This window comes from Dryobates pubescens, chromosome 1 (assembly GCF_014839835.1).
Source record: "Dryobates pubescens isolate bDryPub1 chromosome 1, bDryPub1.pri, whole genome shotgun sequence".
Lineage (NCBI taxonomy): Eukaryota > Metazoa > Chordata > Aves > Piciformes > Picidae > Dryobates > Dryobates pubescens.
Window position 1 is genome coordinate 60,650,353 of NC_071612.1, and position 21,911 is coordinate 60,672,263.

Consider the following 21,911-nt stretch of genomic DNA (forward strand, 5'->3'; position numbering starts at 1 on the left):
ATGCGTGTTAACTTCAAATTATTTCCCAGCTAATTACCACAGCTGGTTTTGTTACCAGATTGCCCATGACCATTGAAATCAAGATTGGTCTTATTTCTGCTAAAATTGCTCTTCAAGTTTGTTGGTTATTTTGATGGGGTCTACAGACCTCATTCTTAATGAAAAAAAAAATAATAATAAAAATGTATATTGCCCAGACCAAATGCAAAGTAGGATTTTCATGGATTTGCATTAAAATACCATAATTTAACAGATACTGCTGTCCCAAAACATTCAGTTGTCAGAGTAACAATAGAAACCCAGCAGAAATAGTTCATATGTATGGTCTCAGAACATCTACACTGCAGAACTGGTGTACTTCACACCCCCTGCAACGCCTGAGCTCCTTAGTTAAGCCCTCTTCTCAGCTTGGTGTTTGAATACAACTAGAGGGTGAAAAACTCCTCACATCTTCAGAAAGAAACCTCACGTGAGTAGAAGGAAGCATCATTGATTTTGTAGAGAATGCCCAACAGATACAAGTGGGAAACAGACTACAAAGTGCTTTTTGCTTTTCTCTATGCAGACATCATCAGTAAAGCTCAACTGTGATGACAGGAGTACATGAAAGTGTTTATATCATGCCTAGCAGCAGTGAATTTTATTGCATTATTTAAATCAGTTACATGAGCATTTGCATTTCAGCACTAAATAATGGTAAAAGTGAATAAACAGATTCTTTCTTGAACTGACCATACACATGCACAGGTTAATAATGATCTGACCGCTTGCAAAGAATGTGGTGGCCTGAACAAGGACACATCCTGAGCTAAGTGAGAATTAGTTAAACTGTTCCTTAAATGTTACTATAATTTTTTGCTGTTAAATGTCAGAAGATGAGAACAGGAAGATTTACTTCCTAGACAAATAGCTACAGTAAATACAACTCAGAAACTCAGTGCAATGACTGGCACCCTCTCTGTGCTACTGTTGGTCGGTCTCCAAAATTGTGTTGTCCAAAAAGAACATTCATCCCACACTTACTGCTTGAGTGTACTCTTAAGAGTTCTGTTGATTTAAAAAAAAAAAAAAAAAAAAAAAAGAGAGAGAGGAAAAAAAAAGGAATAATTCTACACACTACTATGCCTTAGAGTGTGCTATCCATTTGTGAGGAAGCACGCTTGACACCGTTGATGTATTGTTAATACACCGCTAAACACAAAAATAGCAGCAGCTGTAAAGACAACGTGCCCAAACCTGTGAACGAGGGGAGGTCAGCAGTGTAATTTTCACATTCAGAAAGTTGCAGAAAACCTTTAGTTAAATGAACACTACAATTCGGCAAACAGAGACAGCCCTGCCAGCCTAAATATAAAAGAAGCAATCCAGTGATACCATCCAAGTATCATTGTCCCTATTACCTAGGGGGGATATTTTTGTTTTGTTTAGGGTGGTGTCTATGTTTAGCCTGCATCTGCAGACAAACCATGGCAGGTATCCTATCACCCAGTGACCCCTCCCCAGTAGAGAAGAGGAATAAGGGAAATAATTAAAATAAAACAAAAAGATTTAATGAAATAACCAAACTAATACCAATATGAAACATATGAAATGATACCTAACACAGCAAAGGTAGAGTAGTCACACTAAATGGGAAGGCAATCCTTACCATCAGGAGTAGAGCCAGGAAGAGCCCAAGCCAGAGGAAGAGCCTAATCAGAAAGCCCTTGTTCTCATCCAGCATTGCCCCTTTAGACTGAGCATGACTTTCATGGTTCAGAATCCACCTGTAACCAGTTCAGTTCAGCTGCCCTGGCTGACTTTAAATTGTTAATGGGCTGCAGACCATGGCTGGTCTGGGATTCTGTCACAGCAAAATCAGGACAGGTGAGCATTGTGTCCCTGATGAGGTTATTGATTTACATTCATTATTTTGTTTCCTCCACACATGAGTGAGCCTTGAACTAGCATAACAAACAAAATAGAGATAGCTTATAATTATGAATATGTAAAAGAATCATGTTAATTTATTTCTTTTGTTCACATTCAAGCATATGAAGAGGAAGACTTGCCCTGTGGCTGTGGGCAAGGAGAGAAGGACTGATAGGGAGGAAGCAAGCTTCAGCATCTTGGCTAAGCTCATCACTGTAAGCAGAAATGTTTATGTAGAGCATCCATCAAGGAGGGAATTTGCAGAGCCACAAATATCTCAAAGACTGCTATTTAATCAAGTAAAAGTCAAATTTAAAACTCAATCAGGCAGATTTTTAAATATAAATTAGAACTAATTAATCAACTGAAGTCTTTTTCATTTTGAAAAGGTCTTTAAAAAGTTCAAGCTTTTATAAATCAAAGCTATTCCTTTTTGGAACTTTCCCAGATTTTCAGACTTCTGAATGCTATCTAGCAGTCTCTTCTACCAAGTGTTACTTGGGACAGTTAGAGAGGAAATGGCCTCAAGTTGTGCCAGGTGAGGTTTAAGTTGAATATTAGAAGAAAATTCTTCTCTCAAAGGGTCCTCAAACACTGGATCAGGCTCCTCAGGGATCTGGTTGAATCCCCATCCCTGGAGGTGTTTCAAAGAGGCAGAGATGTAATGTTAAGGGAGCTGGTTTAATACCCGACTTGGCAGAGTTAGAGAACAGTTTGACTTAATAAACTTAAATGTCTTTTCCAACCAGAAAAAAAATTATAAAAAAATCTATGATTCCAGCATTATTTAATCTTGTGCAGTAAAGGTTGGGAAGGTGGGGGGGAAGAAAGGAAAAAAAAAAGTGATTTGTAAACAATAAGGCATAAAAGACATTCCTATAGCACATCCATACCTCTTCTTTCTTTTGATAATTTTTGTAATCACAAAACTGTCTTGTGTATTGGGCTAGATGACCTTCAAAGGTCCTTCCTGACAGAAACCATTCCATAATTCTATTGGGAAGTTTGGGATGATTATAGGACAATAAAGAGCTTATCATATGTTATCGAAAAGGTGTGTGCTCATCTGTCCAGAGGATGACAAACAAATTACTATCATCCACTGAGGAATACAGGCCCTTATCACCATGGTGACTACTAAGATATGTATTCTCCATAAAGTGTTTGGAATAGTACTTGTGTATTCTGTATAAAACTGCATTGGAAATACAATAAATAGCCTCACCACCTAAACTAACAAGCACAGTTATCATCCAGATCACAGTTCTCCACATTTCCAGTCCCTATGGCTGCTGTATCTATTGGAATGTAGTTAGTGACATCTTTATTTTGCTTAAAGGCAACTTCCCTACCAAAGAGCCTCAACATCTAGCCCCCAAATCACCTCAAGGCTGCCTTGCAGGACACTGATCTGACAGCATGCTGCAATTTAACTGTAGTTTTGAGCTGTGGTTCAGTCTGAGAAGTAGTGATGTGATGCATAGGAACTATAAGAGGAATCACAGAATAAAGACACTGGGCTGGAAGACAGTGTGAGTTAAGAGTATGTTAGTGCAACAGATCTATCTTAGACATGTATTTTGATGTCTCTGTTCTGCCTTCATCCCTTCAGTTCACCAGAGACTTCTGACTGTCTGTTATGTGGATGTAAAGGAAGCTCTTCAGGGAATAGAGGCATCTCATTGTAGTCATCCAAGTCTTGGTACAGTGAGATTCTAGCCTCAGAAAGGCACTCCAGGAACATGTGTCATACAAATCAATCTATAAAAATACTTACTGTCCTGGTTAGTTTGCTAGGACAGCAATGAACACATTTTATACCCACAGGAATTAACTCCAAGAACTTTTTATTACAGGTAATTCTTTGAGCCAGAATGTTACAGCTGTGCTTTACACTTTCTATATATAACACAATCAAGCTTATACAGAATGTTTTGAGAGGTTTTTTTTTCCTTTTCTTTTTTAACTACACAAATATTTCAATTGCCTAACATCACAAGTGAATAGCATATGCATGCCAGCCAACTCACTACTTGTGGATGTGGTTTAGTTACCACAGAGCAGCAGCAGCTCCCTGAAGCCGCCTTTGTTGCTCCTGCAGCAATTTATTTCATTGAGCTTTCCCTTTATTAAGACTGAGTTTGGATTCAGTCCCTGCAAGTTGACACCGGGGTGGTATACAGAATAGAAGCTTGTAAATCTCACAAGAACAGCCTTGTACACAAAACTTCCACTACCAATACACCTTGACATTGTAGATACAGCATATACTGACTGCAGAAACTTATAGAGACTACCTTCCCACTAGCAGGAATTTCATTTAGTATCAACCTCTGCCTACAGTGCCATAGGAATGCATACCTATGAATTGCATTGTAAATCGAGAAGAATGAACTAGTCTTGAAGCTATCTAGAGTAGCACTAGATGAAAACAAATTAACTGGTGAGAGAAACAGGGGCTTGTAGCTTTTCTGTTTCAGCTGACAAAATAAGAAATTGAAGGATCACTAAGAGAGTTAGTGCTGTAAATGGGAGCCAACTCTCATGTTTCTATATTTTAGTTGAGGGAACAAAGAGATACCTTGCATGCTCTTGCTGAAGAAGCAGCACAAGCAATACTCCAAATACATAACCTAAGATCTAAAAAAGCAGTATCTACAGTGACTTGTGTACACACAGAGAGATTAGGGCTTGGGAAACCACACAGGCATTTTTGTAAATCACAGCTTCAGAAAGTTACGTGTCACAGCTACAAGCAGTGCGTCATGTCCCTGAAGGAATAAGGGTTTAGCCCTGACATGTGCATCAACAATGAGCACAAGGAACAGAAACAACTTATATTCTGGCTTCTGATTGAGGTTTTTCTGTATGACATTTTTCAGTGATAATTTTGGAGTGGTTTGGGGGGAGGCAGAAATAGAATTGTAGAATGCATCAGGTTTGGAAGGGACCCGCAAAGGTCATCTTGTTCAAGGGACATCTTTAACTAGATCAGGCTGCTCAGGGCACCATAAAGTTTGGCCTTGAATGTCTCCAGGAGTGGAGCCTTCAACACACCTCAGGGCAACCTGTTCCAATATTTCACTACCCTCATTATAAAGAGCTTCTTTCTCACGTTCAACCTAAATCTAACCTGCTCCAGTTTAAAACCATTGCCCCCAAATGGTCCTAAATAGGACAATTCATAAGGAAGAGGAAGTTCTGTGGAAGAAGAAATTAAATATGAGGGGGTTATGTGGGAACAAATGATCACTGCATTTCTAAAGATTGGGGGGTTTGTTTGTTTGGGGGGGTTTGTTTGTTGTTTGGTTGTTTTGTTAATTGAGTCAGTGTATTTGCATCAGATATTGAGCTAGAAGTGCCTTCACCTTCAATTTTTTCAGCAAATTTCACTGCATTACTGTTACAAATATCACAGCTGGTCTTCTGTCCTTTGGCTTCCCCTCCACCTTCCTTTTCATTCATTAGATTGACAGATCTGGTGATTCCTCTGCTTAAAACATCTCACATCTGCATGTGCCCTGAGCTGTCCTTCAGTGAAAGTGAAGCACATTTTGGACTTTCTTGGCCTGTGGACCAAGGCTTAGATCCAGTCTAAGTACTCACATAAAAGTGGATCTCTGCTGTTAAGGTGCAATTAAGGAGGAAAGAAATCATGAAGATCTGATTCTAATTTAAGAGACAAACAGAACTATAGGAAAACCACTGAGAGGCACAAAGCCCTCCGTTTTAAACAAAACTGAGGTGTCCTTAAATGCTCAGTGCACAGGACAGTGAAAAAATGCCGCAGTAGCCATTTTAAAACCTCACACAGAGGAGGCGGATAGCAGGAACTCTGCATGCATCTCATGAATGTTCTACTTTCTCCCTTTGAATACAGCGATCAGTCTTGGACAGAGTGCTAAAGCCTCACCATGAAGGGCTATTCTTTGCTGCTACTTTAGGCTAAAACAAAAGACACTTCAGGAGATACAATCATTGCTGCCTAGTTCCTTTTCCTGGGTTCCTACAATGGGCCCCAGTTCTTTCCTTTCTTTTTTTCTCTCCTTCCACACATCTTTCTCTTATTTTTCTCTTCTGTCCTTTTACTCTTTCTTTCTGCCTCATTGAATCCATTAAGGCCTTTATATAGCCTGCTATTGAGAAATAAATTTTCTTTGGGACCAGTGACTGAGTCTTAACTGCTGGCGAGCAAAACTTAACTCCTGATGGGAGGGAAGGGAAAATGATGAATAAAAGGTAGGAAAAGTCCATCTCTGAATTCAGGATCTCTGACCCCACTGGACAAATGGCATTGTCTTGCTGGTAATCAGCTCAAGGAAAAGGAATATCCTAGTCCTAGCAGGTTTTCCACCTCTTTCATGCATTAGTCTTGTCACATTCGGTTATCTTTCTGTTCATATTTTCAACCAGATCAGTATTTTTTTTTTTCTATTATTTTGCTTGGTTTAGGTCCATATGCCAGTCCTTTTTGCACAGTTGTAAATTAGAAGGCACTGTCATCAACAAGGATGTGCCACTGTGAAAGAGGCATAAAATGATGTCTTCTCCCAGTCAATACAAAATTATCCACAGTCAGAAATATAAGGAGCATTCAGGTCTGCCAATAGTGCAATAAACTATTTCAAAGATAGTAAAGCTGGATTCAACCCAAGTGCCTTGCAGCTTAGACCAAAACAGACCTGCGTGCAAGCTGGAAAACCTGTACTGCTCTGGGATGATAAACGAGGTTTTACACAGGTGCACAATGCAAAAGAAGTAAAGGAGCTACAGAAGGACCAAGCAGAGGCCTGTCTAAGGACACAGAACAAAAACTAACACCGAGCTCTGTACAGCATACAAACAGGCCAGCTCAAGCAGGTGTGTGCAGACTGGCATAGAGGCTGTTGGCTCTCCCTTACTTGTGGTGGGAAACTCCATGGGGTCAGTCTTTTGCCATGGGGATACATTCTAAAAACAATGGCTTTGGCAGGTGATTCCCAAAACCTAAGGCTTGGAATGAAGGAGCCCTCAGATCTTGAAGTTCTGCATAGCTGCTACATAAACTTGAAAGATCTCAGCTGTCTGAGAGCCATATAAAACAGTCACAAAATACAAATAAATGTAAGTTGGAGAGAAAAGAGGGAAAACAGTATATGAAAAGTCTGGAGAAGAGGAGGATCAGGGATGACCTCATTGCCCTCTACAACTACCTGAAATGTGGTTGTAGCCAGGAAGGGGTTGGTCTCTTCTCCCAGGCAAACAGCACCAGAACAAGGGGACACAGTCTCAAGCTGTGCCAGAGGAAGTTTAGGCTCGAGGTGAGGAGGAAGTTCTTCACCGAGAGAGTCATTAGTCATTGGAATGGGCTGCCCAGGGAGGTGGTGGAGTCACCATCCCTCGAGGTCTTTAAGAGGGGATTGGACGTGGCACTTGGTGCCATGGTCTAGTCATGGGGTTTGTGGTGTCAGGTTGGACTCGACGATCCTCAAGGTCTCTTTCAACCTTGGCGATACTGTGAAAACCAATTTACTATTAGCATGTTCTCTGTTGTCTCCTGTCTAGATCTGTATCACAGTACATTAGAGTTTGGAAGGGACCCTCAGAGATCATCGGGTCCAACCCCCCTGCCATAATGATCTTATCTGAGAGGATGACCAGGGAAACATCCATAAATTATCCTATGCTTCCCAGCGATGAAAATGTAGGTGGAGGAGGGAGCATGACTATAAAAAGTAAGGGGAGAATGTGTAGAGTTGAACAGTGAGAGATGGCACCACACTCAGCCAGCCAGAGCCTGACGGCTTGCAATTTGCATTTTAAACTGTTCAGGCAAATGCTGGAGTTTTTCTCAATGTGAAAAGGAAAAAGAAAATGTAACCAACAGTTAAGTACAGTTGCAGGATTTTTTTGTTTTTCTAGTAATGTATAGTGAGTAGTTTGATTTGTTGGAATAAACTCGGAGCAGCCGAGATGCCTACTTGTGCTGAACTTTTCAGGCCTATCAGAACTACAGTCCAGGGCTCTACACTTTCAGTTAACACTTGCTAAAGCGCAATACCAGTTAAATATCTTTTAGGACATTTTAGTGGCCATCTTATTTATTCATTGCAATCATCATCTCATTTATTATATATTACATTTTTCAATGATTGTTTCCTGCCCATCACACTCGCAGATTAACAATGATGCCTAAATTACTTCCTAAGCCATTTTATTATTATTGGGACTAGATCTATGTCAAGATGTCCTAATCAAGCAGGCTGTACCTTACCTTTTTATCCCTGGTCCTTTAATACATAGACTTAATATGGCCTTCCTTAATATTTCTTGACAATTTAGACTAAAAAGGCCCTTCTCTATATTCAGGTCAGCAAATCAAACTGCTTCGTGGAGCTAATTAAGTAACAAAGGACAATGCAGCATTGGGAAGGACAACAGCCATGCAAAGTTAATTTTGGAAAGTCCAGCTTAAGCCCCTCATATTGATCACAGTTCTAAAATGCACTTTCCAGCCTTTGCAGGACTCCTTTCTACATTTCAGATGTAAAGCTTAAATAAACCACCCAAACCAAGAAAATTCTGGGAGTTCAAATGGAACCTAACCAAGTTTGCCAAATGACATTTTGAATAAGACAGGTTTGCACCTAAACTCTTAAACAAAAAAGAGTTGCAGGGAACATTACAGATAAGGACTGAGCACATGTGAAAAGGAAAACGAAAATATTTTGACAGCATAAGAATAAAATTAAATGATGCCACCAGTTACACTCAAGCCAATATCCTGCTTACTTCTGGTAGGTAAACTAGTACTGCTGCTCCTTTAAAAAAAGAAAGTTCTCTGCTTTCCTAAGGTGCTTATAACTTCTCCAATGATACCAGGGTAGATAGTGAAATATTTGAATTTGTACTGAAAGTGACAAGCACCAAAAAAAAAACAGGAGTGCCTCATACTTTCATGTTTATATGTGATAACTAAATCACCAAGAAAAGCTTGCAATGTCATTTCTAATACAATGATGAACTGAAAACTATACTCTTCATTGAAGACCTCCTTTTCAGAGGTGCAATGGATGAGTCAAACCAGTGATAAATTAGGAGAGAAGTCATCAATGTTTCATGAGGAGATACCGTGTAATCATTAATCTATTATTTTAGAATTTGACTTGCAGGACTATTTAATCAAAGATCTTACACAACTCATGTTTATGTAGAGAGATTAGCTGTATCAGTGTTTTTCTTTACGTAGCACTTAAACAGATGTGAGCACAGCAGTATCTTTCAGCAGCGCTTCCTGTGCTATGGTGAAGAGAGTACCTACAGAGTGAAAAAGGGTAGCAAGTGATAAGCAGAATCGCATTAATATTTTCTAGCATGCTTTCAAGTTAAAGCTTGATGAGGCAGCAAGCAAGACATTTGCAAAGTTGATTAAGATCAGGAAAAAAAAAAAGCAAATTTGTTTTAGAGCAACATCCACAGCTTCTAGCAGGGGACACAGCCTCTTAACTCTAGTCATCTAGATTGTATTGAAGACACTTAACACCTGTGAAAGAGATGATACCTTCTACACGTTCTTGTGTCAAGTCAGGACAACACTCCTGACTTTACCTTTCAGCATCACCCTCTACTTCTGGTGTAGTTTGAAAGTATACCAAGAGGAGAGACAGCATAAAGTTAACATACTCTTAAGATCAGGATGATGTTGAACTCAGTGCAAAGAGTAGGAAAGCATCAAAAGATCCAGAAGTCAGAATCAGATAGAATAATATGATTACTGAAGGCTGTTTCTGCAACACAAATCTATTCCAGCAAAATCTGAAGAATAGACTCTTAATGAGATTTGTTCGATCAGTTGTTCCATGGCTGTGTGACATACTCTATGTTGGTTAACTGCCGCTCCCAGTCAGGGATAGGGCAGTCCAGCTGACAATGGAGAAAAAAAGATTTTTAAAAAAAAGAACCCTCCCCCAAACATCCAGCTCTTAACTTAGCTTTGTTAATATAAAAGTATTTTCAAGTTCTTTTGTGTGCATGAATAACTGCAAGCACTCAAACCCATGCCACACAGTAACACAGGTGATAACAAAAATGTGTTTTAATCAGGAGTGGATGGCAGAAGTATGACAAATGCAGCAAAACAATAAAAGTAAAATTCAGTAACAAAATTAAATACTGTAATGAACCTACATGTAGGAATTAATAAAGGAATGCAGAGGAGTACAATCATGAGAAATAGGTTGCCCAAAGATATGTGAAATCTCTGTCCTTGGAGGCTTTTAGGACACAGCCAAAACATTAAGAAAACTCTTCTGAGTTCAGTGTTAATGCTTTATTGATAAAGGACTTTCCAAGATCCCTTCCAAACTGTACCATTTTGTGATTCTGTTAGTCCACATCCCTGACAGGGATCTAAACTAACAGTACCACAGGGATGTGTTGATGCATTCAGAAAGTAAGCATGATGCTTGAACAGAAAAGGAAGACCGATAAATAAGACAGAGACTAGCATAATGCCTGTATGTAACCCTCAGTCTACCAGCTTCCGCACTTCAAAGGGCTCATGAAGAAGTTAATACAAGTGAGGACTCACTGTAAGCTCAAAGGGGGAAACCACTGCCTGAAAAAAAAACAGCCAACCATACTCTCACTAAAATAAATAAATAAACAGATAGATAGATTTAGGATTACTTCCTTTAGCGAGCAATTTAGAGGAATCCATTAGGAAATTCCAGTGTCCCTTTCTCAAAGTTTAAAGAACAAGGACATTCAGTAAAATAAATAAATAGCCAAGGTCCAAAAAAGAGGGTTCCCCAGTACCTGAATGTTATATGAAGATCAAGAATTAGCAACACTCAGCAACTGTGTAGATAGATACATTACAGAAATAATCAGAATCATTAGCATTAACAATCACAAATATTTCAGAAAAATAAGATATTAAACCAAGCTTGAATTACCAGAGTATAGAATGGTACTTCAAATATTTAGAAAATGAACTTTCTTTGGTCTTCTACACAGTTCTTCCCTCATCTTGTGGAAGCCATTAGGATGCATAAGATGGCTAGCAAGCTCATCAAGTTTCAACATACACCTAACACTATGACAACACTACATTGTCCTGGTTTTCTCCTTTTCCTGGGTGGCCTGCCCTAGGTGATCCTGCTCTGGCAAGGAATTTGGACCCTGTGATCTTCAGAGTTCCATTCTAACCCCTACCATTCTATGGATCTATAATTTTAACTCTGACTTTCTCATTCACAGACCCTGCATTTAGTATATATGCAGCATTTGAAGTACGAAAGCTACCATATAAATAACTTCAGATCTAGGATTAAATAATTAACACCAAAGACCTCAGAAAAGGCACAAATATGCCTCTGCTGAAAGCCACCAGAACCACCTGAAATTGTTTTGGTATTACAGATCTGCTGGAATGAAAAACTAAAATGTTTTGTGAGAAAGTGATGACTTTCATGAACATAATGGAAAAGTTTGAAACATCTCACTAACAGTGTCACAAGCACTTCATTTGGAGTTAAGCTTTACGTTAGATTTAATATATTTAATATCTTAAAAGTATTAAATATTCATCATCTGAGTAGATGAGTTCTGTGGTAGTGCCAGTTGGAAAATGACAGGTTTATTTTATGACAGCTTTTAAGGCTTGGATGCAGAGAAAAAAAGAGGAAAAGAGTGAACCAACCTCTTGAATATTTCACAGAAGGCAGCTGTATAAGGATGGCAAGTCTCTCTCTTCCCTTCCTAATTTTGTCTCCTTGCCCTCCTTCTCTCTACCTATTCTGTCCCACAGAATTCCTTTGAACATGTTTCCAAGCAGGAGAAAAATTTAAGAAGTTTTCTGCTTTAAGTGGGTTATTTAATTGAAATTAGTCAATCCAATTCAGTTATATAGCAAATATAACAGGCTAGCCTAAAAACACTTTTAATACTATGAGAAAAACCTATAAGCAAATTTTAAGTGTTTCCTGGAAACAAGGGTGTAATAAATTCTATCCAGTGTGAAGGACTATGACTGATCTTTAAAATTAACTTTTGAAATATCAATATATCAAAAAATGGAAACTGCAGCCCAGAAATCTGGCCTTATGGTGGGGCTCTCTGGGGTTTTCCTTTTTGGGTGGGAGGTGGGCATGGGGTGGCACCTTGAAGGACTGGACAAACATCCAGAGCATGTGGATGGTGTAGCCCTGGTGCAGCAGCTTGCTGAGCCTTGTGTCATGAAACACCTGCAGGAAACTCAGATTGATGAAGTTGTTCTGGGAGGCACACAGGGTGGAGACACCAGGTCTGCTGCTGGTGGTTGACCAGGTCCCACCAGATAAGGACACAGGGGGTTTGACAGGTGCCACCTACCCCAGGCTCAGTCACCAGTCACTGTGATGCTTCCCAGTACCATCACAAAGTTGAAGAAGTTCCAGATGTCACATAAAGGATTCTGGGAAGGGGACAGGGGGACAGGGGCAGTGGTGAGGCCAGTGGGGTCCCACCAGTACCCCTGTACTGGATCCTAGGATACCACCAGTCTGTTATTTCTGTTTCACAGGATTTCATTCCCATGCAGCATCCACAACACCTGACTGCAATGTCTTTGTTTAGCTGGTCTGGGAAGGCGGTGAGATGGCACAGGTTTCCAGTGTCTTTGGCTGTAATAAGTGTGGCAAGTATAAGAATGTGAAAATGCTTAAATATGTCTAAGGAAAGAAAAGTAATACTGGGAACCAATTACAATGTCTTCCATTCATCTGGTAAAAAGCTTTCCTTCCTAATTACAAGAAGAGAACTGGGCTAGATAATCTCCAAAGATCACTTCCAACCCCTACCATTCTGTGATTCTGTGCTTCTTGAGAAAACAAGAGACCCTCTGCATAGGCAGACTGCTGAACACCACAGTGTCTCCCAAGAAACACAGCAATGGACTGGGCTGCTTCTTCAGGATTTGTGGAAACAGAACTGCTGCTTACAGTAATCTGACCAAAATAATGCAAATATATGATGAGTCTACTTCTTAAAGAACCCTGATTTTTTTTATTTTTTTTTTTTTAATTTGTGAAGTTGGATTCTGGATAGAATTCAATCCAGTAACTGCATCCAGTAAGGTGGTTGTCAAAATCACACTGAAATAAAACAAAATTTATTCTACCTATCAGGAAGGTGAGATTTTAGCTAAGCTATTGAAAGAAAAAAACAAAAACAAAAACACCAACCAACCAACTAAACAAACAAACAAAAACCCCAATGTCAAACAGGTCACCCTCACTTCACTTCAAAATGCAAGACCTATATAAGAAGTGCAAGAAACTATATAACCTGATTGAATCTCTTGTGATATGCATAGGAAGAACAATAAACATGTAAACCACAGAAATGAAAAATAGACCCATTCCAAAATCACCAGCTCTCCCTCTCAGCAAATGATTTCTACCAGTGCTATTTTTCTTAAGTGCAGTTTTGCACTGCCTTGCGTGCATGCACACATGTGCACTCACAGGACGTGTTTTTCCCTCCACCCTTGGGTCAGATTATACTATGGTAGAATAGATCTCCATCTTCAGACAGTCTTTCTGATGGAAAGAAGAAAATAGTTGTGCTCAGTTTCATTTCTTCACTGCCAGCTGTAGCTCCTCAGACAACTCTGAACCACTTTTGTACCTCCCTGGAGTGCATGCTTCAAAGACATATGGACATCTATCTTGTCATTCCCTTACATCACCCTTCCTTCTCTACATTTTTCTCTTTATGTTTTTTCCCTTCTCTGAACACGCTTATATGTATTTCAAGACAGTCTTTCTCAGCATTTTTCTTGCAGTGACTCAATAAAAGAAGGGCTATATAAATCGGTGCCTGCAAATACTTAGATGAAAAATGCAGTACCAGATTGACTGGCACAGTTGGCAAAGGCAGGCAGAATTCAGCAAAGGATTTCTACCAAAATTTTGATAGGCAGAAGAATGTGTGTGCTTGAGAAAGCTACAAATGTAAGCTGCTAAACCAGAAAGAAACAAAAATATCCAGCCACACTTGCAAACTAAATAATAAACATACGTTAAATGGACAAAATACTTCCACCCAGTATTTGTTTTCCTTAGATTCTTCAGTTCCAACATGAGAAACCAGTGCCACTTTTTTAGAGCCTCCCACCCCATCCAGAACTCTGGCTCTTTTCCTCTCTCTTTAGCTGATTAAACATACACTCCACTCAGATCTACATCTGCTCCTACTCCAGGGACAAACTCTCCATCATCCCATGGCTTAGGCTGTGCAATAAATTCTTTGTTGAGTAACCAGTATGGAATAATATTCACTCAAAGAGTTAGAAGTGTACAAAGTAGTTTGCCCTTTTCCCCCCAGCTTTAGCCCTTTGGGGTTTTTTCATTGTTTCTGCTTTCAGTGTTTTAGTTGCATTTATTTAGCTTGCATTTGTTGCAGTGTGCATGTATTTCTAAATGTGTGCCATTTACTTGTGTGGCTGAGTTTCAGTTCCTGTCAGTCTGGAACAAAATTTCAATATTGGATACCTCGACAGAACACAGTACTGATGTCAACAGTGTAGTCTGCTCAATTTAAAAGAAACAAAGCAAAACAAAACCAACCTGCCAGAGAATTGCTTCAGTTGGAAAAGACCTCCAATACCACCAGATCCAACCATTAACCTAACAACACCATGGCTATTAAACCAAATCATGGGAAAAGTAAATCATGAAAGCCAAGAGGAACAAAACAACACAAAGTATGAATGATTCTTAATTACCTTGGGTTATAATTTAAATGCCCCCAAGCATAGTTACCTACAGCAAGGCAAGATGCAAGTGAAAAAGCCTCAAGTTTCACTAGGGGAGTTTTAGGATGGATATTGAAAGAATTATCTTCACTCAAAGGGTTCTCAGACACTGGAACAGGCTGCCCAGGGAGGTTGTTGAATTCCTGTCCCTGGAGGGGATCCCTGGAGATCCCTTGGAGATGTGGTGCTAATGGACATGGTTTAGCCCCAGGCTTGGCAGAGTTAAAGAATGGTTGGACTCTGAATGGTCCTTTTAAGCTGAAATAATTCTATGAAATTGTCTAATTCTGATTAAAATAAATAGATATGACAGCACAGGCTTGGAGCACAGCTGATGCATTGAATTTTAGCCTCACCTTTCCAGTAGACTTCGTTCCTTTCCAAATGCAAAAATAGCAGATAGTCCAAGCAGCAAGGAGGCACAGTGCAAGTTCCCAGCGAAGATTCCCAATATGTTCAATTCCATCAGATATAGCCAGCACCCTTCGTCTTCCCAGAAACAAGGAAAGAAAAAGATAAAATAGAAAGATAGTAATATTGAAGCAAAACAGCACTACATGTAAAACACTGGGCTAAAACCAAATCAATTTCACCCAAGACAACTACTGAAACTGCACCATGCTAAGACAGAAGGAAAAGCAGATTATTCCCAATAAATTTTGCATTTGGTAAAACATGAACAAATTTCTGAGTTTTCCAGGGTAGTAATAAAATCTTTTAAAAAATAAAATAAAATAGCTTTTGTATAAAGTCAAAGAAAACCTCCAAAAATCTCTTTGAATTAATAACTGACATATCTAAGACTAAAATAAAATACTGGACTCTTTTCAGAGGATAAGGGGCGGGGGGGGGGGGGGGGGGGGGGATCTAATTTAATGCTAGTTTCCAAAAATCTGGAATAACATTTTATTCATAAGAATAACTGGGGGTGATATAGGAATGATGCACTAATCTGGGAGATGAGTGGCCCTTTCATTTTTCCTTTAAACAAATATGTTAAACAAAATATAAATGATTTACCAGGACATGCATAAAGAAAATAATTCTACTGGTTGTATGGATGAAGAGGTTAAAAGGAAGAGCAGAAATTTATTCCTACAACACTCAATGATTTCATGAATGCTCTTGAGATTTTTCAATTGCACTTATGTCTGAAAGAAATCCTATAGATAAAGTCCCTTTTTCCCCCCCTGGGAATTTCACTTTTCCATAGTAATAAAAGTGTGACTTAAGCAATGTGTGAGGTCAGAAGTTGTTATGAATTTAAATGCCATACATTCAGAGACTTGGAACACCTTTTTGCTTTTAAACATCTAAAAGCAAGCAATAACATAATTGTAACTTTCTAAAAAGGCTAACTCAACTTCAGTCATTCATGCTTTTTACTGACTTAATCAGATCTCTTGAGGGCCTGGTCACAGCTCATTCCATGTGTGTTTCAATAAAGCTGTTTGCACACCTGTACACACACATATACACAGACACACAAACAAAAATTTCCAACAGTCAACCTTACATAAATTATCCTTGGCACAGTTTCCTGTGGAACCTGTGTTACATGTTATCTATAAAAACATAGAGACCCTAGACTTAAACTATTCTTCCCAGAAACATTGGAGGGAGTCTGGAGAAAAGGAGGCTGAGGAGAGACCTGGCTCTCTACAACTTCCTGGAAGAAGGTTAGAGTGAGGTAGCAGTTGATCTCTCCACCTTAATAACATGTGATAGGACAAGTAGAAACAGCCTCAAGTTGTGCCAGGGGATAGGTCAGGTATTAGGAACAATTTCTTCACTGAAAGGTTTGGCAAGCCCTGGAACAAGCTGCCCAGAAAAGTGGTTGAATCCCTGAAGATATTTTTGAAAGCATGGAGATGTAGTTCTGAGGGACGTGGTTTAGCAACAGACCTTGGACTGTTGACTTAATGGTTGGACTCAATCTTAAAAGTCTTTTCCAGCCTAAACAATACTATGACTGCAATGTAAACACATTAACTGAATTTCACAGCTGTTGTGATAGAGCTAAAAGCCCTGTAACAATAATAATTACTGTATTGTATGTATCATTGCCACAGATATAGTTATACAGATAACATAATTAATTATAATAAAACATATTCAGGTCAAGAGATGAGTATTATGTTCAGATAAGTCAAACCTACAATTAGCCAGATGGATTAATTGTTCCTTTTGCATCCAATTCAGGCATTGGCTGAAGAGATCAGTTATGGGAGTTTAAAGTATGATCACAGAACTCAAGGCCATTCCTAAATAAGTAAATGTTGGGGCTGCCAGAGGAGGAATTGTGAATCTGCTTCTTTCTGTTTTCAATCCAGAATCACAGAATCATTAAAGTCCAACTGTACCCCAGCAACCACGACCACGAAACTATATTCTGAAGAGCCACATTTACACAGTTCTTGAACACCTCAAGGGAAGTTCCTTCACCTGCCTCTGAGGATAGAGAACAAGGATGAAGATGTCAACATGAATAGTGTGGGAAAATGAAGAGATCTAACTATCATGCAGCCTTTCAGAACGCTGTACAGATGCTGCATAACCTGATCAACCTTTCATACATTTCAGGAGCTGCAGCTGCTGTTCCTGCTGCAGCCCTGGGGTGTAGCCATTTACAACAAATGTCCTAAAAGCTGACTGGTTAGCTAAGGCAGAACAAAATTTAACAGATGAAAGAAAATAAAATTCTTAAAAAAAAAAAAAAATCACAAAAAGGCTTCAAATCTCCAATGCCTGAAGTTTGTCTTTTTATTTTCCAATGAATATAGAGATTTAAAGAAATAAGGGTTGGGGGCAGAGGGGTTAGACAAACTTCTGCAATTGAAAGTGTTATGGGCTTGAAAGTAAAATAGCTTCCACCTTGCCCACATTTCCTCCTCATGCAGTAACTGCCTTTATTCTGCAAAGCTTCTCCCATCATCTATCAAAGAATATTTTAGCTAACTAAACCTTGCAAAAAGCCTAAGGAACTGTCATCAAACATGAAGAGAAGTAGCTTTTAATGAGGGATATATTTTAATCAAGAAGACAAAGTATGTATTTTATATCTGCAGTCTATAATTGAAAAATAACATTGCTGAGCCATAATTATACAAAAAGCCTGAAAAAACAGATTTAGAATTCAAGTTCTTCAAAGCAATTCAACAGATGATATTATGGAATTTGGCTTAAGGTTATGTCCATTCTCTTTATAAATTTTCATTCAAAAAGCAAAAGAAATCTTTGAATTCTTATCTCACCTTGGATTTATGGTGTGAAGATGGCTGCAGTATCATAAATCAATTCTATGAGAAAATCTGTAAGTTTATTCAGCTGCTGTCTGCCATTGAGCCACACTAACCCAGTGCTGTGCCTGGGCTAATTATTACAAGTAGTTCTTTGTAATACATGTACAGGTGTGCTCCTTCGGTACACAAGCTAGCCAGTTCACACAGCCTGGAACCTCTGCACAAGACCCTATCAAATCACATAGGTAAGAACATCATGACAAAATCTGCTAACAACAGAGGAACAAACCTCCAGCAACAGGACTGGCTCCTGGAGAATTGGTACATTTAAGAAAGGCCAGCAACTTCCTCACATGAAAATTTGTGCACATCTATATGGATGGTGAACTGCATCTCACCAGCCACTAATTCCTATGAATGCCACCTGCCCAGTCTCACAACATCTCTTAATACTCACATCCCGCCAATACTTATGCACAGGGCTACAATCACTCTTCAACATCCAGATCCATGGAATTGTCAACTGAGATATCAATCTTTATTCAGCTGTCTTGTAGTGCGGTTGCAAAACTGCTCACTTGCAGAATAGGAGACATGGAAAGCAGTCAATAATTCCACAGTGCTGCCACCACACTGCAAAACAGCAAGCATGATGAAGTACATAGCAGATACGGTGGCATGTTCACGGCTCAAACTGAGTTTGCAGAATTACTTTAGATTTACACTGCAATTCAGGTCCGGCTGTCAAAGTAATCAATTTTAGCAGCCAGCCACTTAAATTACTACAATCCTCTTCCCTAACTGCACAATAGCTTCTTAATGTTATTATTCTCTCTCTTTCCATCATGGCCAGAATGTTTCCTACAACAAAAGACAACTTTGTCTTAAGAACACAAAATGTCAATGGAAATTTGAGATGAGGATTTTTAAAAGCAACAGGTTTCTGGAAGCTGCCTGCACAGAGTGAATGTTCAACCCTTTCTGAATGTTCTGTGCTAAGTCCCTAACAGCAGAGACACCTACCAAACCCATCTAAAAATCTCAGCCTGATTCTTTTGTAATGAGTGTCATAGAAATCCTGCTGCTCCCACTTAAAAAAGACCCATAATGCCAATCACCTTTAACTGTTACAACCTTAAGTATTTAAATGCACAGAACGGCTGTAAATTGTTTGGTTTGTTTTCATTTGTTCAAGCAGAACAATGGTTTAGCAGGAAAGTAAACAGGGGCAAGTCCAGAATATATAATGAAACTATCACCTAACATTTATACAAAGAATAGATCCAAGGAAGAGCAAGTTAGAAGCTAGCAGTGCTTTCTTCAACAGGCACAACACAGCTCTCCCTAACGTCCAGGCTTAGCTCTTCTGATGAAACCATCTGAAACAGCAGCAGCAGATGCAGGTTTGAAGGGAAGAGGCACTCCTAACATGAAAGACTTCTCACAAAGCCTCAGTTCTGTCTGACTGTAGATACCCACATATCTGACTTTGTTCTTCAACTTAAAACAAAACAAAACAAAAAAAGCAAAAAAGGGGGAGTGTTTTAAAGGTACATGATTTTCTCCTGTCCAAGGAGTGAGGTTGATAGATTTAACAGTCAGAAGATAACAGAGCTGATTGCAGCTTCATGCTCCTCAGCAGTTCATCTTCTATCTAAAAGCTGCCATGACCTCATACAAATCCCACAAACAAACAAACAAAAAAGTGATGGTGTTGCAACTCCCCTACATTACCTTGTTCTCCTCACCTCTTAATGCAGGGAAAGATAAAAGAGGAGCAGAAAAATCAACCTTGAAAGCAATACTTTCTGGTTTGTTATAACACACATTTGAGAAAGAGGAGATCTACAGTGAGATGCTCAGGAACGGAAAAACTTGTTTCAGCATTTATTAAAGAAGAGCAGAGGGGAGTAATTTCTAATATTGTGCAAGGTATGTGGAGGTAATGGAAAGAGGTTATGAACATGGTCATTGCAAGCGAAATTATTCTTGAACAGAGGGCCTCAGTCCCGGTCCTCTAAAAGAAGACAACGGGATTCCAAGACAAACTACAAACTCACAGTGGCTTTATATTCCAGTTATAAAGGTGATATGAAAAGTAAAAGTGAAAAATAGTGATTTTCTGAGCACAAGGCACCCCAGCTAGATAACTACATAAGCCCAACAGTCTCAGGCAAGCACTGAAGATAACTGACAAGTCTAATTTATATAACCATATTATCAAGAATCAGAAACGTATGATAAGACATAAGTTCAGGACATTTCTTTGTGATAAAACTTTTCAGTTGTCAAATCTAAATATCCCAGGAGGGATTAGATTGCCAGCAGCCATATGATTTAGCACAGGTGCCACTACATGCCAGACATCCTATAAAAAAAAATGTCATGCCCAGTAATTGCCTCCTAGGTTTTGCTTCTTGAATTCTGTATGCATTCCCAAATGACATGTCTGTCCTTAACAGCGAAAGAAAAAAAACAGATGGGATCCAGAGAGTTAATTTGCACTTCAGACGGGTTTGGTCCATACTTGCATGTACTCTGCATTGGTTAGGCCGCACCTTGAGTACTGTGTCCAGTTCTGGGCCCCTCAGTTTAAGAAGGACATCGAGACACTTGAACGTGTCCACAGAAGGGCAACGAGGCTGGGGAGAGGCCTTGAGCACAAGCCCTATGAGGAGAGGCTGAGGGAGCTGGGATTGTTTAGCCTGGAAAAGAGAAGGATCAGGGGTGACTTCATTGCCCTCTACAACTACCTGAAAGGTGGTTGTAGACAGGAAGGGGTTGGTCTCTTGTCCCAGGCAACCAGCACCAGAACAAGGGGACACAGTCTCAAGCTGCGCCAGGGGAGGTTTAGACTCGAAGTGAGGAGAAAGTTCTTCACTGAGCGAGTCGTTCGTCATTGGAATGGGCTGCCCAGGGAGGTGGTGGAGTTGCTGTCCCTGGAGGTGTTCAAGGGGAGATTGGACGTGGCACTTGGTGCCATGGTCTAGTCGTGAGGTCTGTGGTGACAGGTTGGACTTGATGATCCTTGGGGTCTCTTCCAACCTTAGTTATACTGTGATACTGTGAAATATTTTCTTGTATAATGCCAAGATTTATTAAAGCTGAGGATCTTTACTTAAAGTTTCCCAACATCAAATGAGGACAAAATATCTTTACAGATATTTTGTTGCAAGGTCTTGAACTTTATCACTGGAATTCACTACTGCCACTTCAAAAAAATATTGCAAACTCATCTACCTGGCAGGGCACTTAGAAAAGATAGTGGGGTCAGGAAGGTTATCTGATGTTCCCTTCATAAATGAAAGTTTCCAGAATTTATCATGCATTTGGAGAATTATTTTTTAAAAATCAACAATAATCTTCATAGTAAAAAGTCCAAGAACAACACTGCAGCTGTAGTTGCAACAAAACGGAGGTAGTTGCATTAACCACGTGAATTACTACAGAATGTAAGATCTCCGGTTAGTACAAGCAGTTTCAAGCAGAGCACCTTGGAGTACACTGAATTTGCTGCCAACAGCTTCAGACTATGTGAAACTTCACCATTAAAAAATAAAATAAAATAAAAGATTTGCCTTGCACAAAGACCCAAAGATACAAATCATTAACTAATTTTGTATCTCATTAAAAATAGAAAGTAGTTTGAAAAGATTTATTGCAGGTATTGAGTTTGAGGTTTTGTTGTTGTGGTTGTTTGGAGGGGTTTTGTTTTGTTGTTTGGAAAATACGCAGCAGTTCAGTTTCTTGAACCAACCAATGGTCTGGGAAAGAAGCCAGGGGACTGATGGCATTTGAGCATCTCGAACAGAATACTGAGAGAAATACACTCCATTGGTATTGGGGTTAATTAGGAATGCAAAGGTTAACTCCAACCAGAACATGGGTTTTAGTTCAGTAGTAGCAAACTAGTAATCCTTCACAGAATATTTTGCTGTAGATAGAATACTGAATTTAAGACAGAGTGGATTTGTAATGTA

At 39.3% G+C, this 21,911-nt stretch overlaps 1 protein-coding gene across 1 annotated transcript in view; it reads right to left on the bottom strand.

Moving 5' to 3' along the window:
• The window catches only part of SLC6A11 (solute carrier family 6 member 11), a 102,279-nt gene that overhangs the window by 58,657 nt on the left and 21,711 nt on the right, over positions 1-21,911 (bottom strand). Inside the window, exon 6 of the mRNA XM_009907623.2 lies at positions 15,046-15,178. Within this exon, the coding sequence (XP_009905925.1) occupies positions 15,046-15,178 (133 nt within the window). The remainder of the gene's footprint in view (positions 1-15,045; positions 15,179-21,911) is intronic.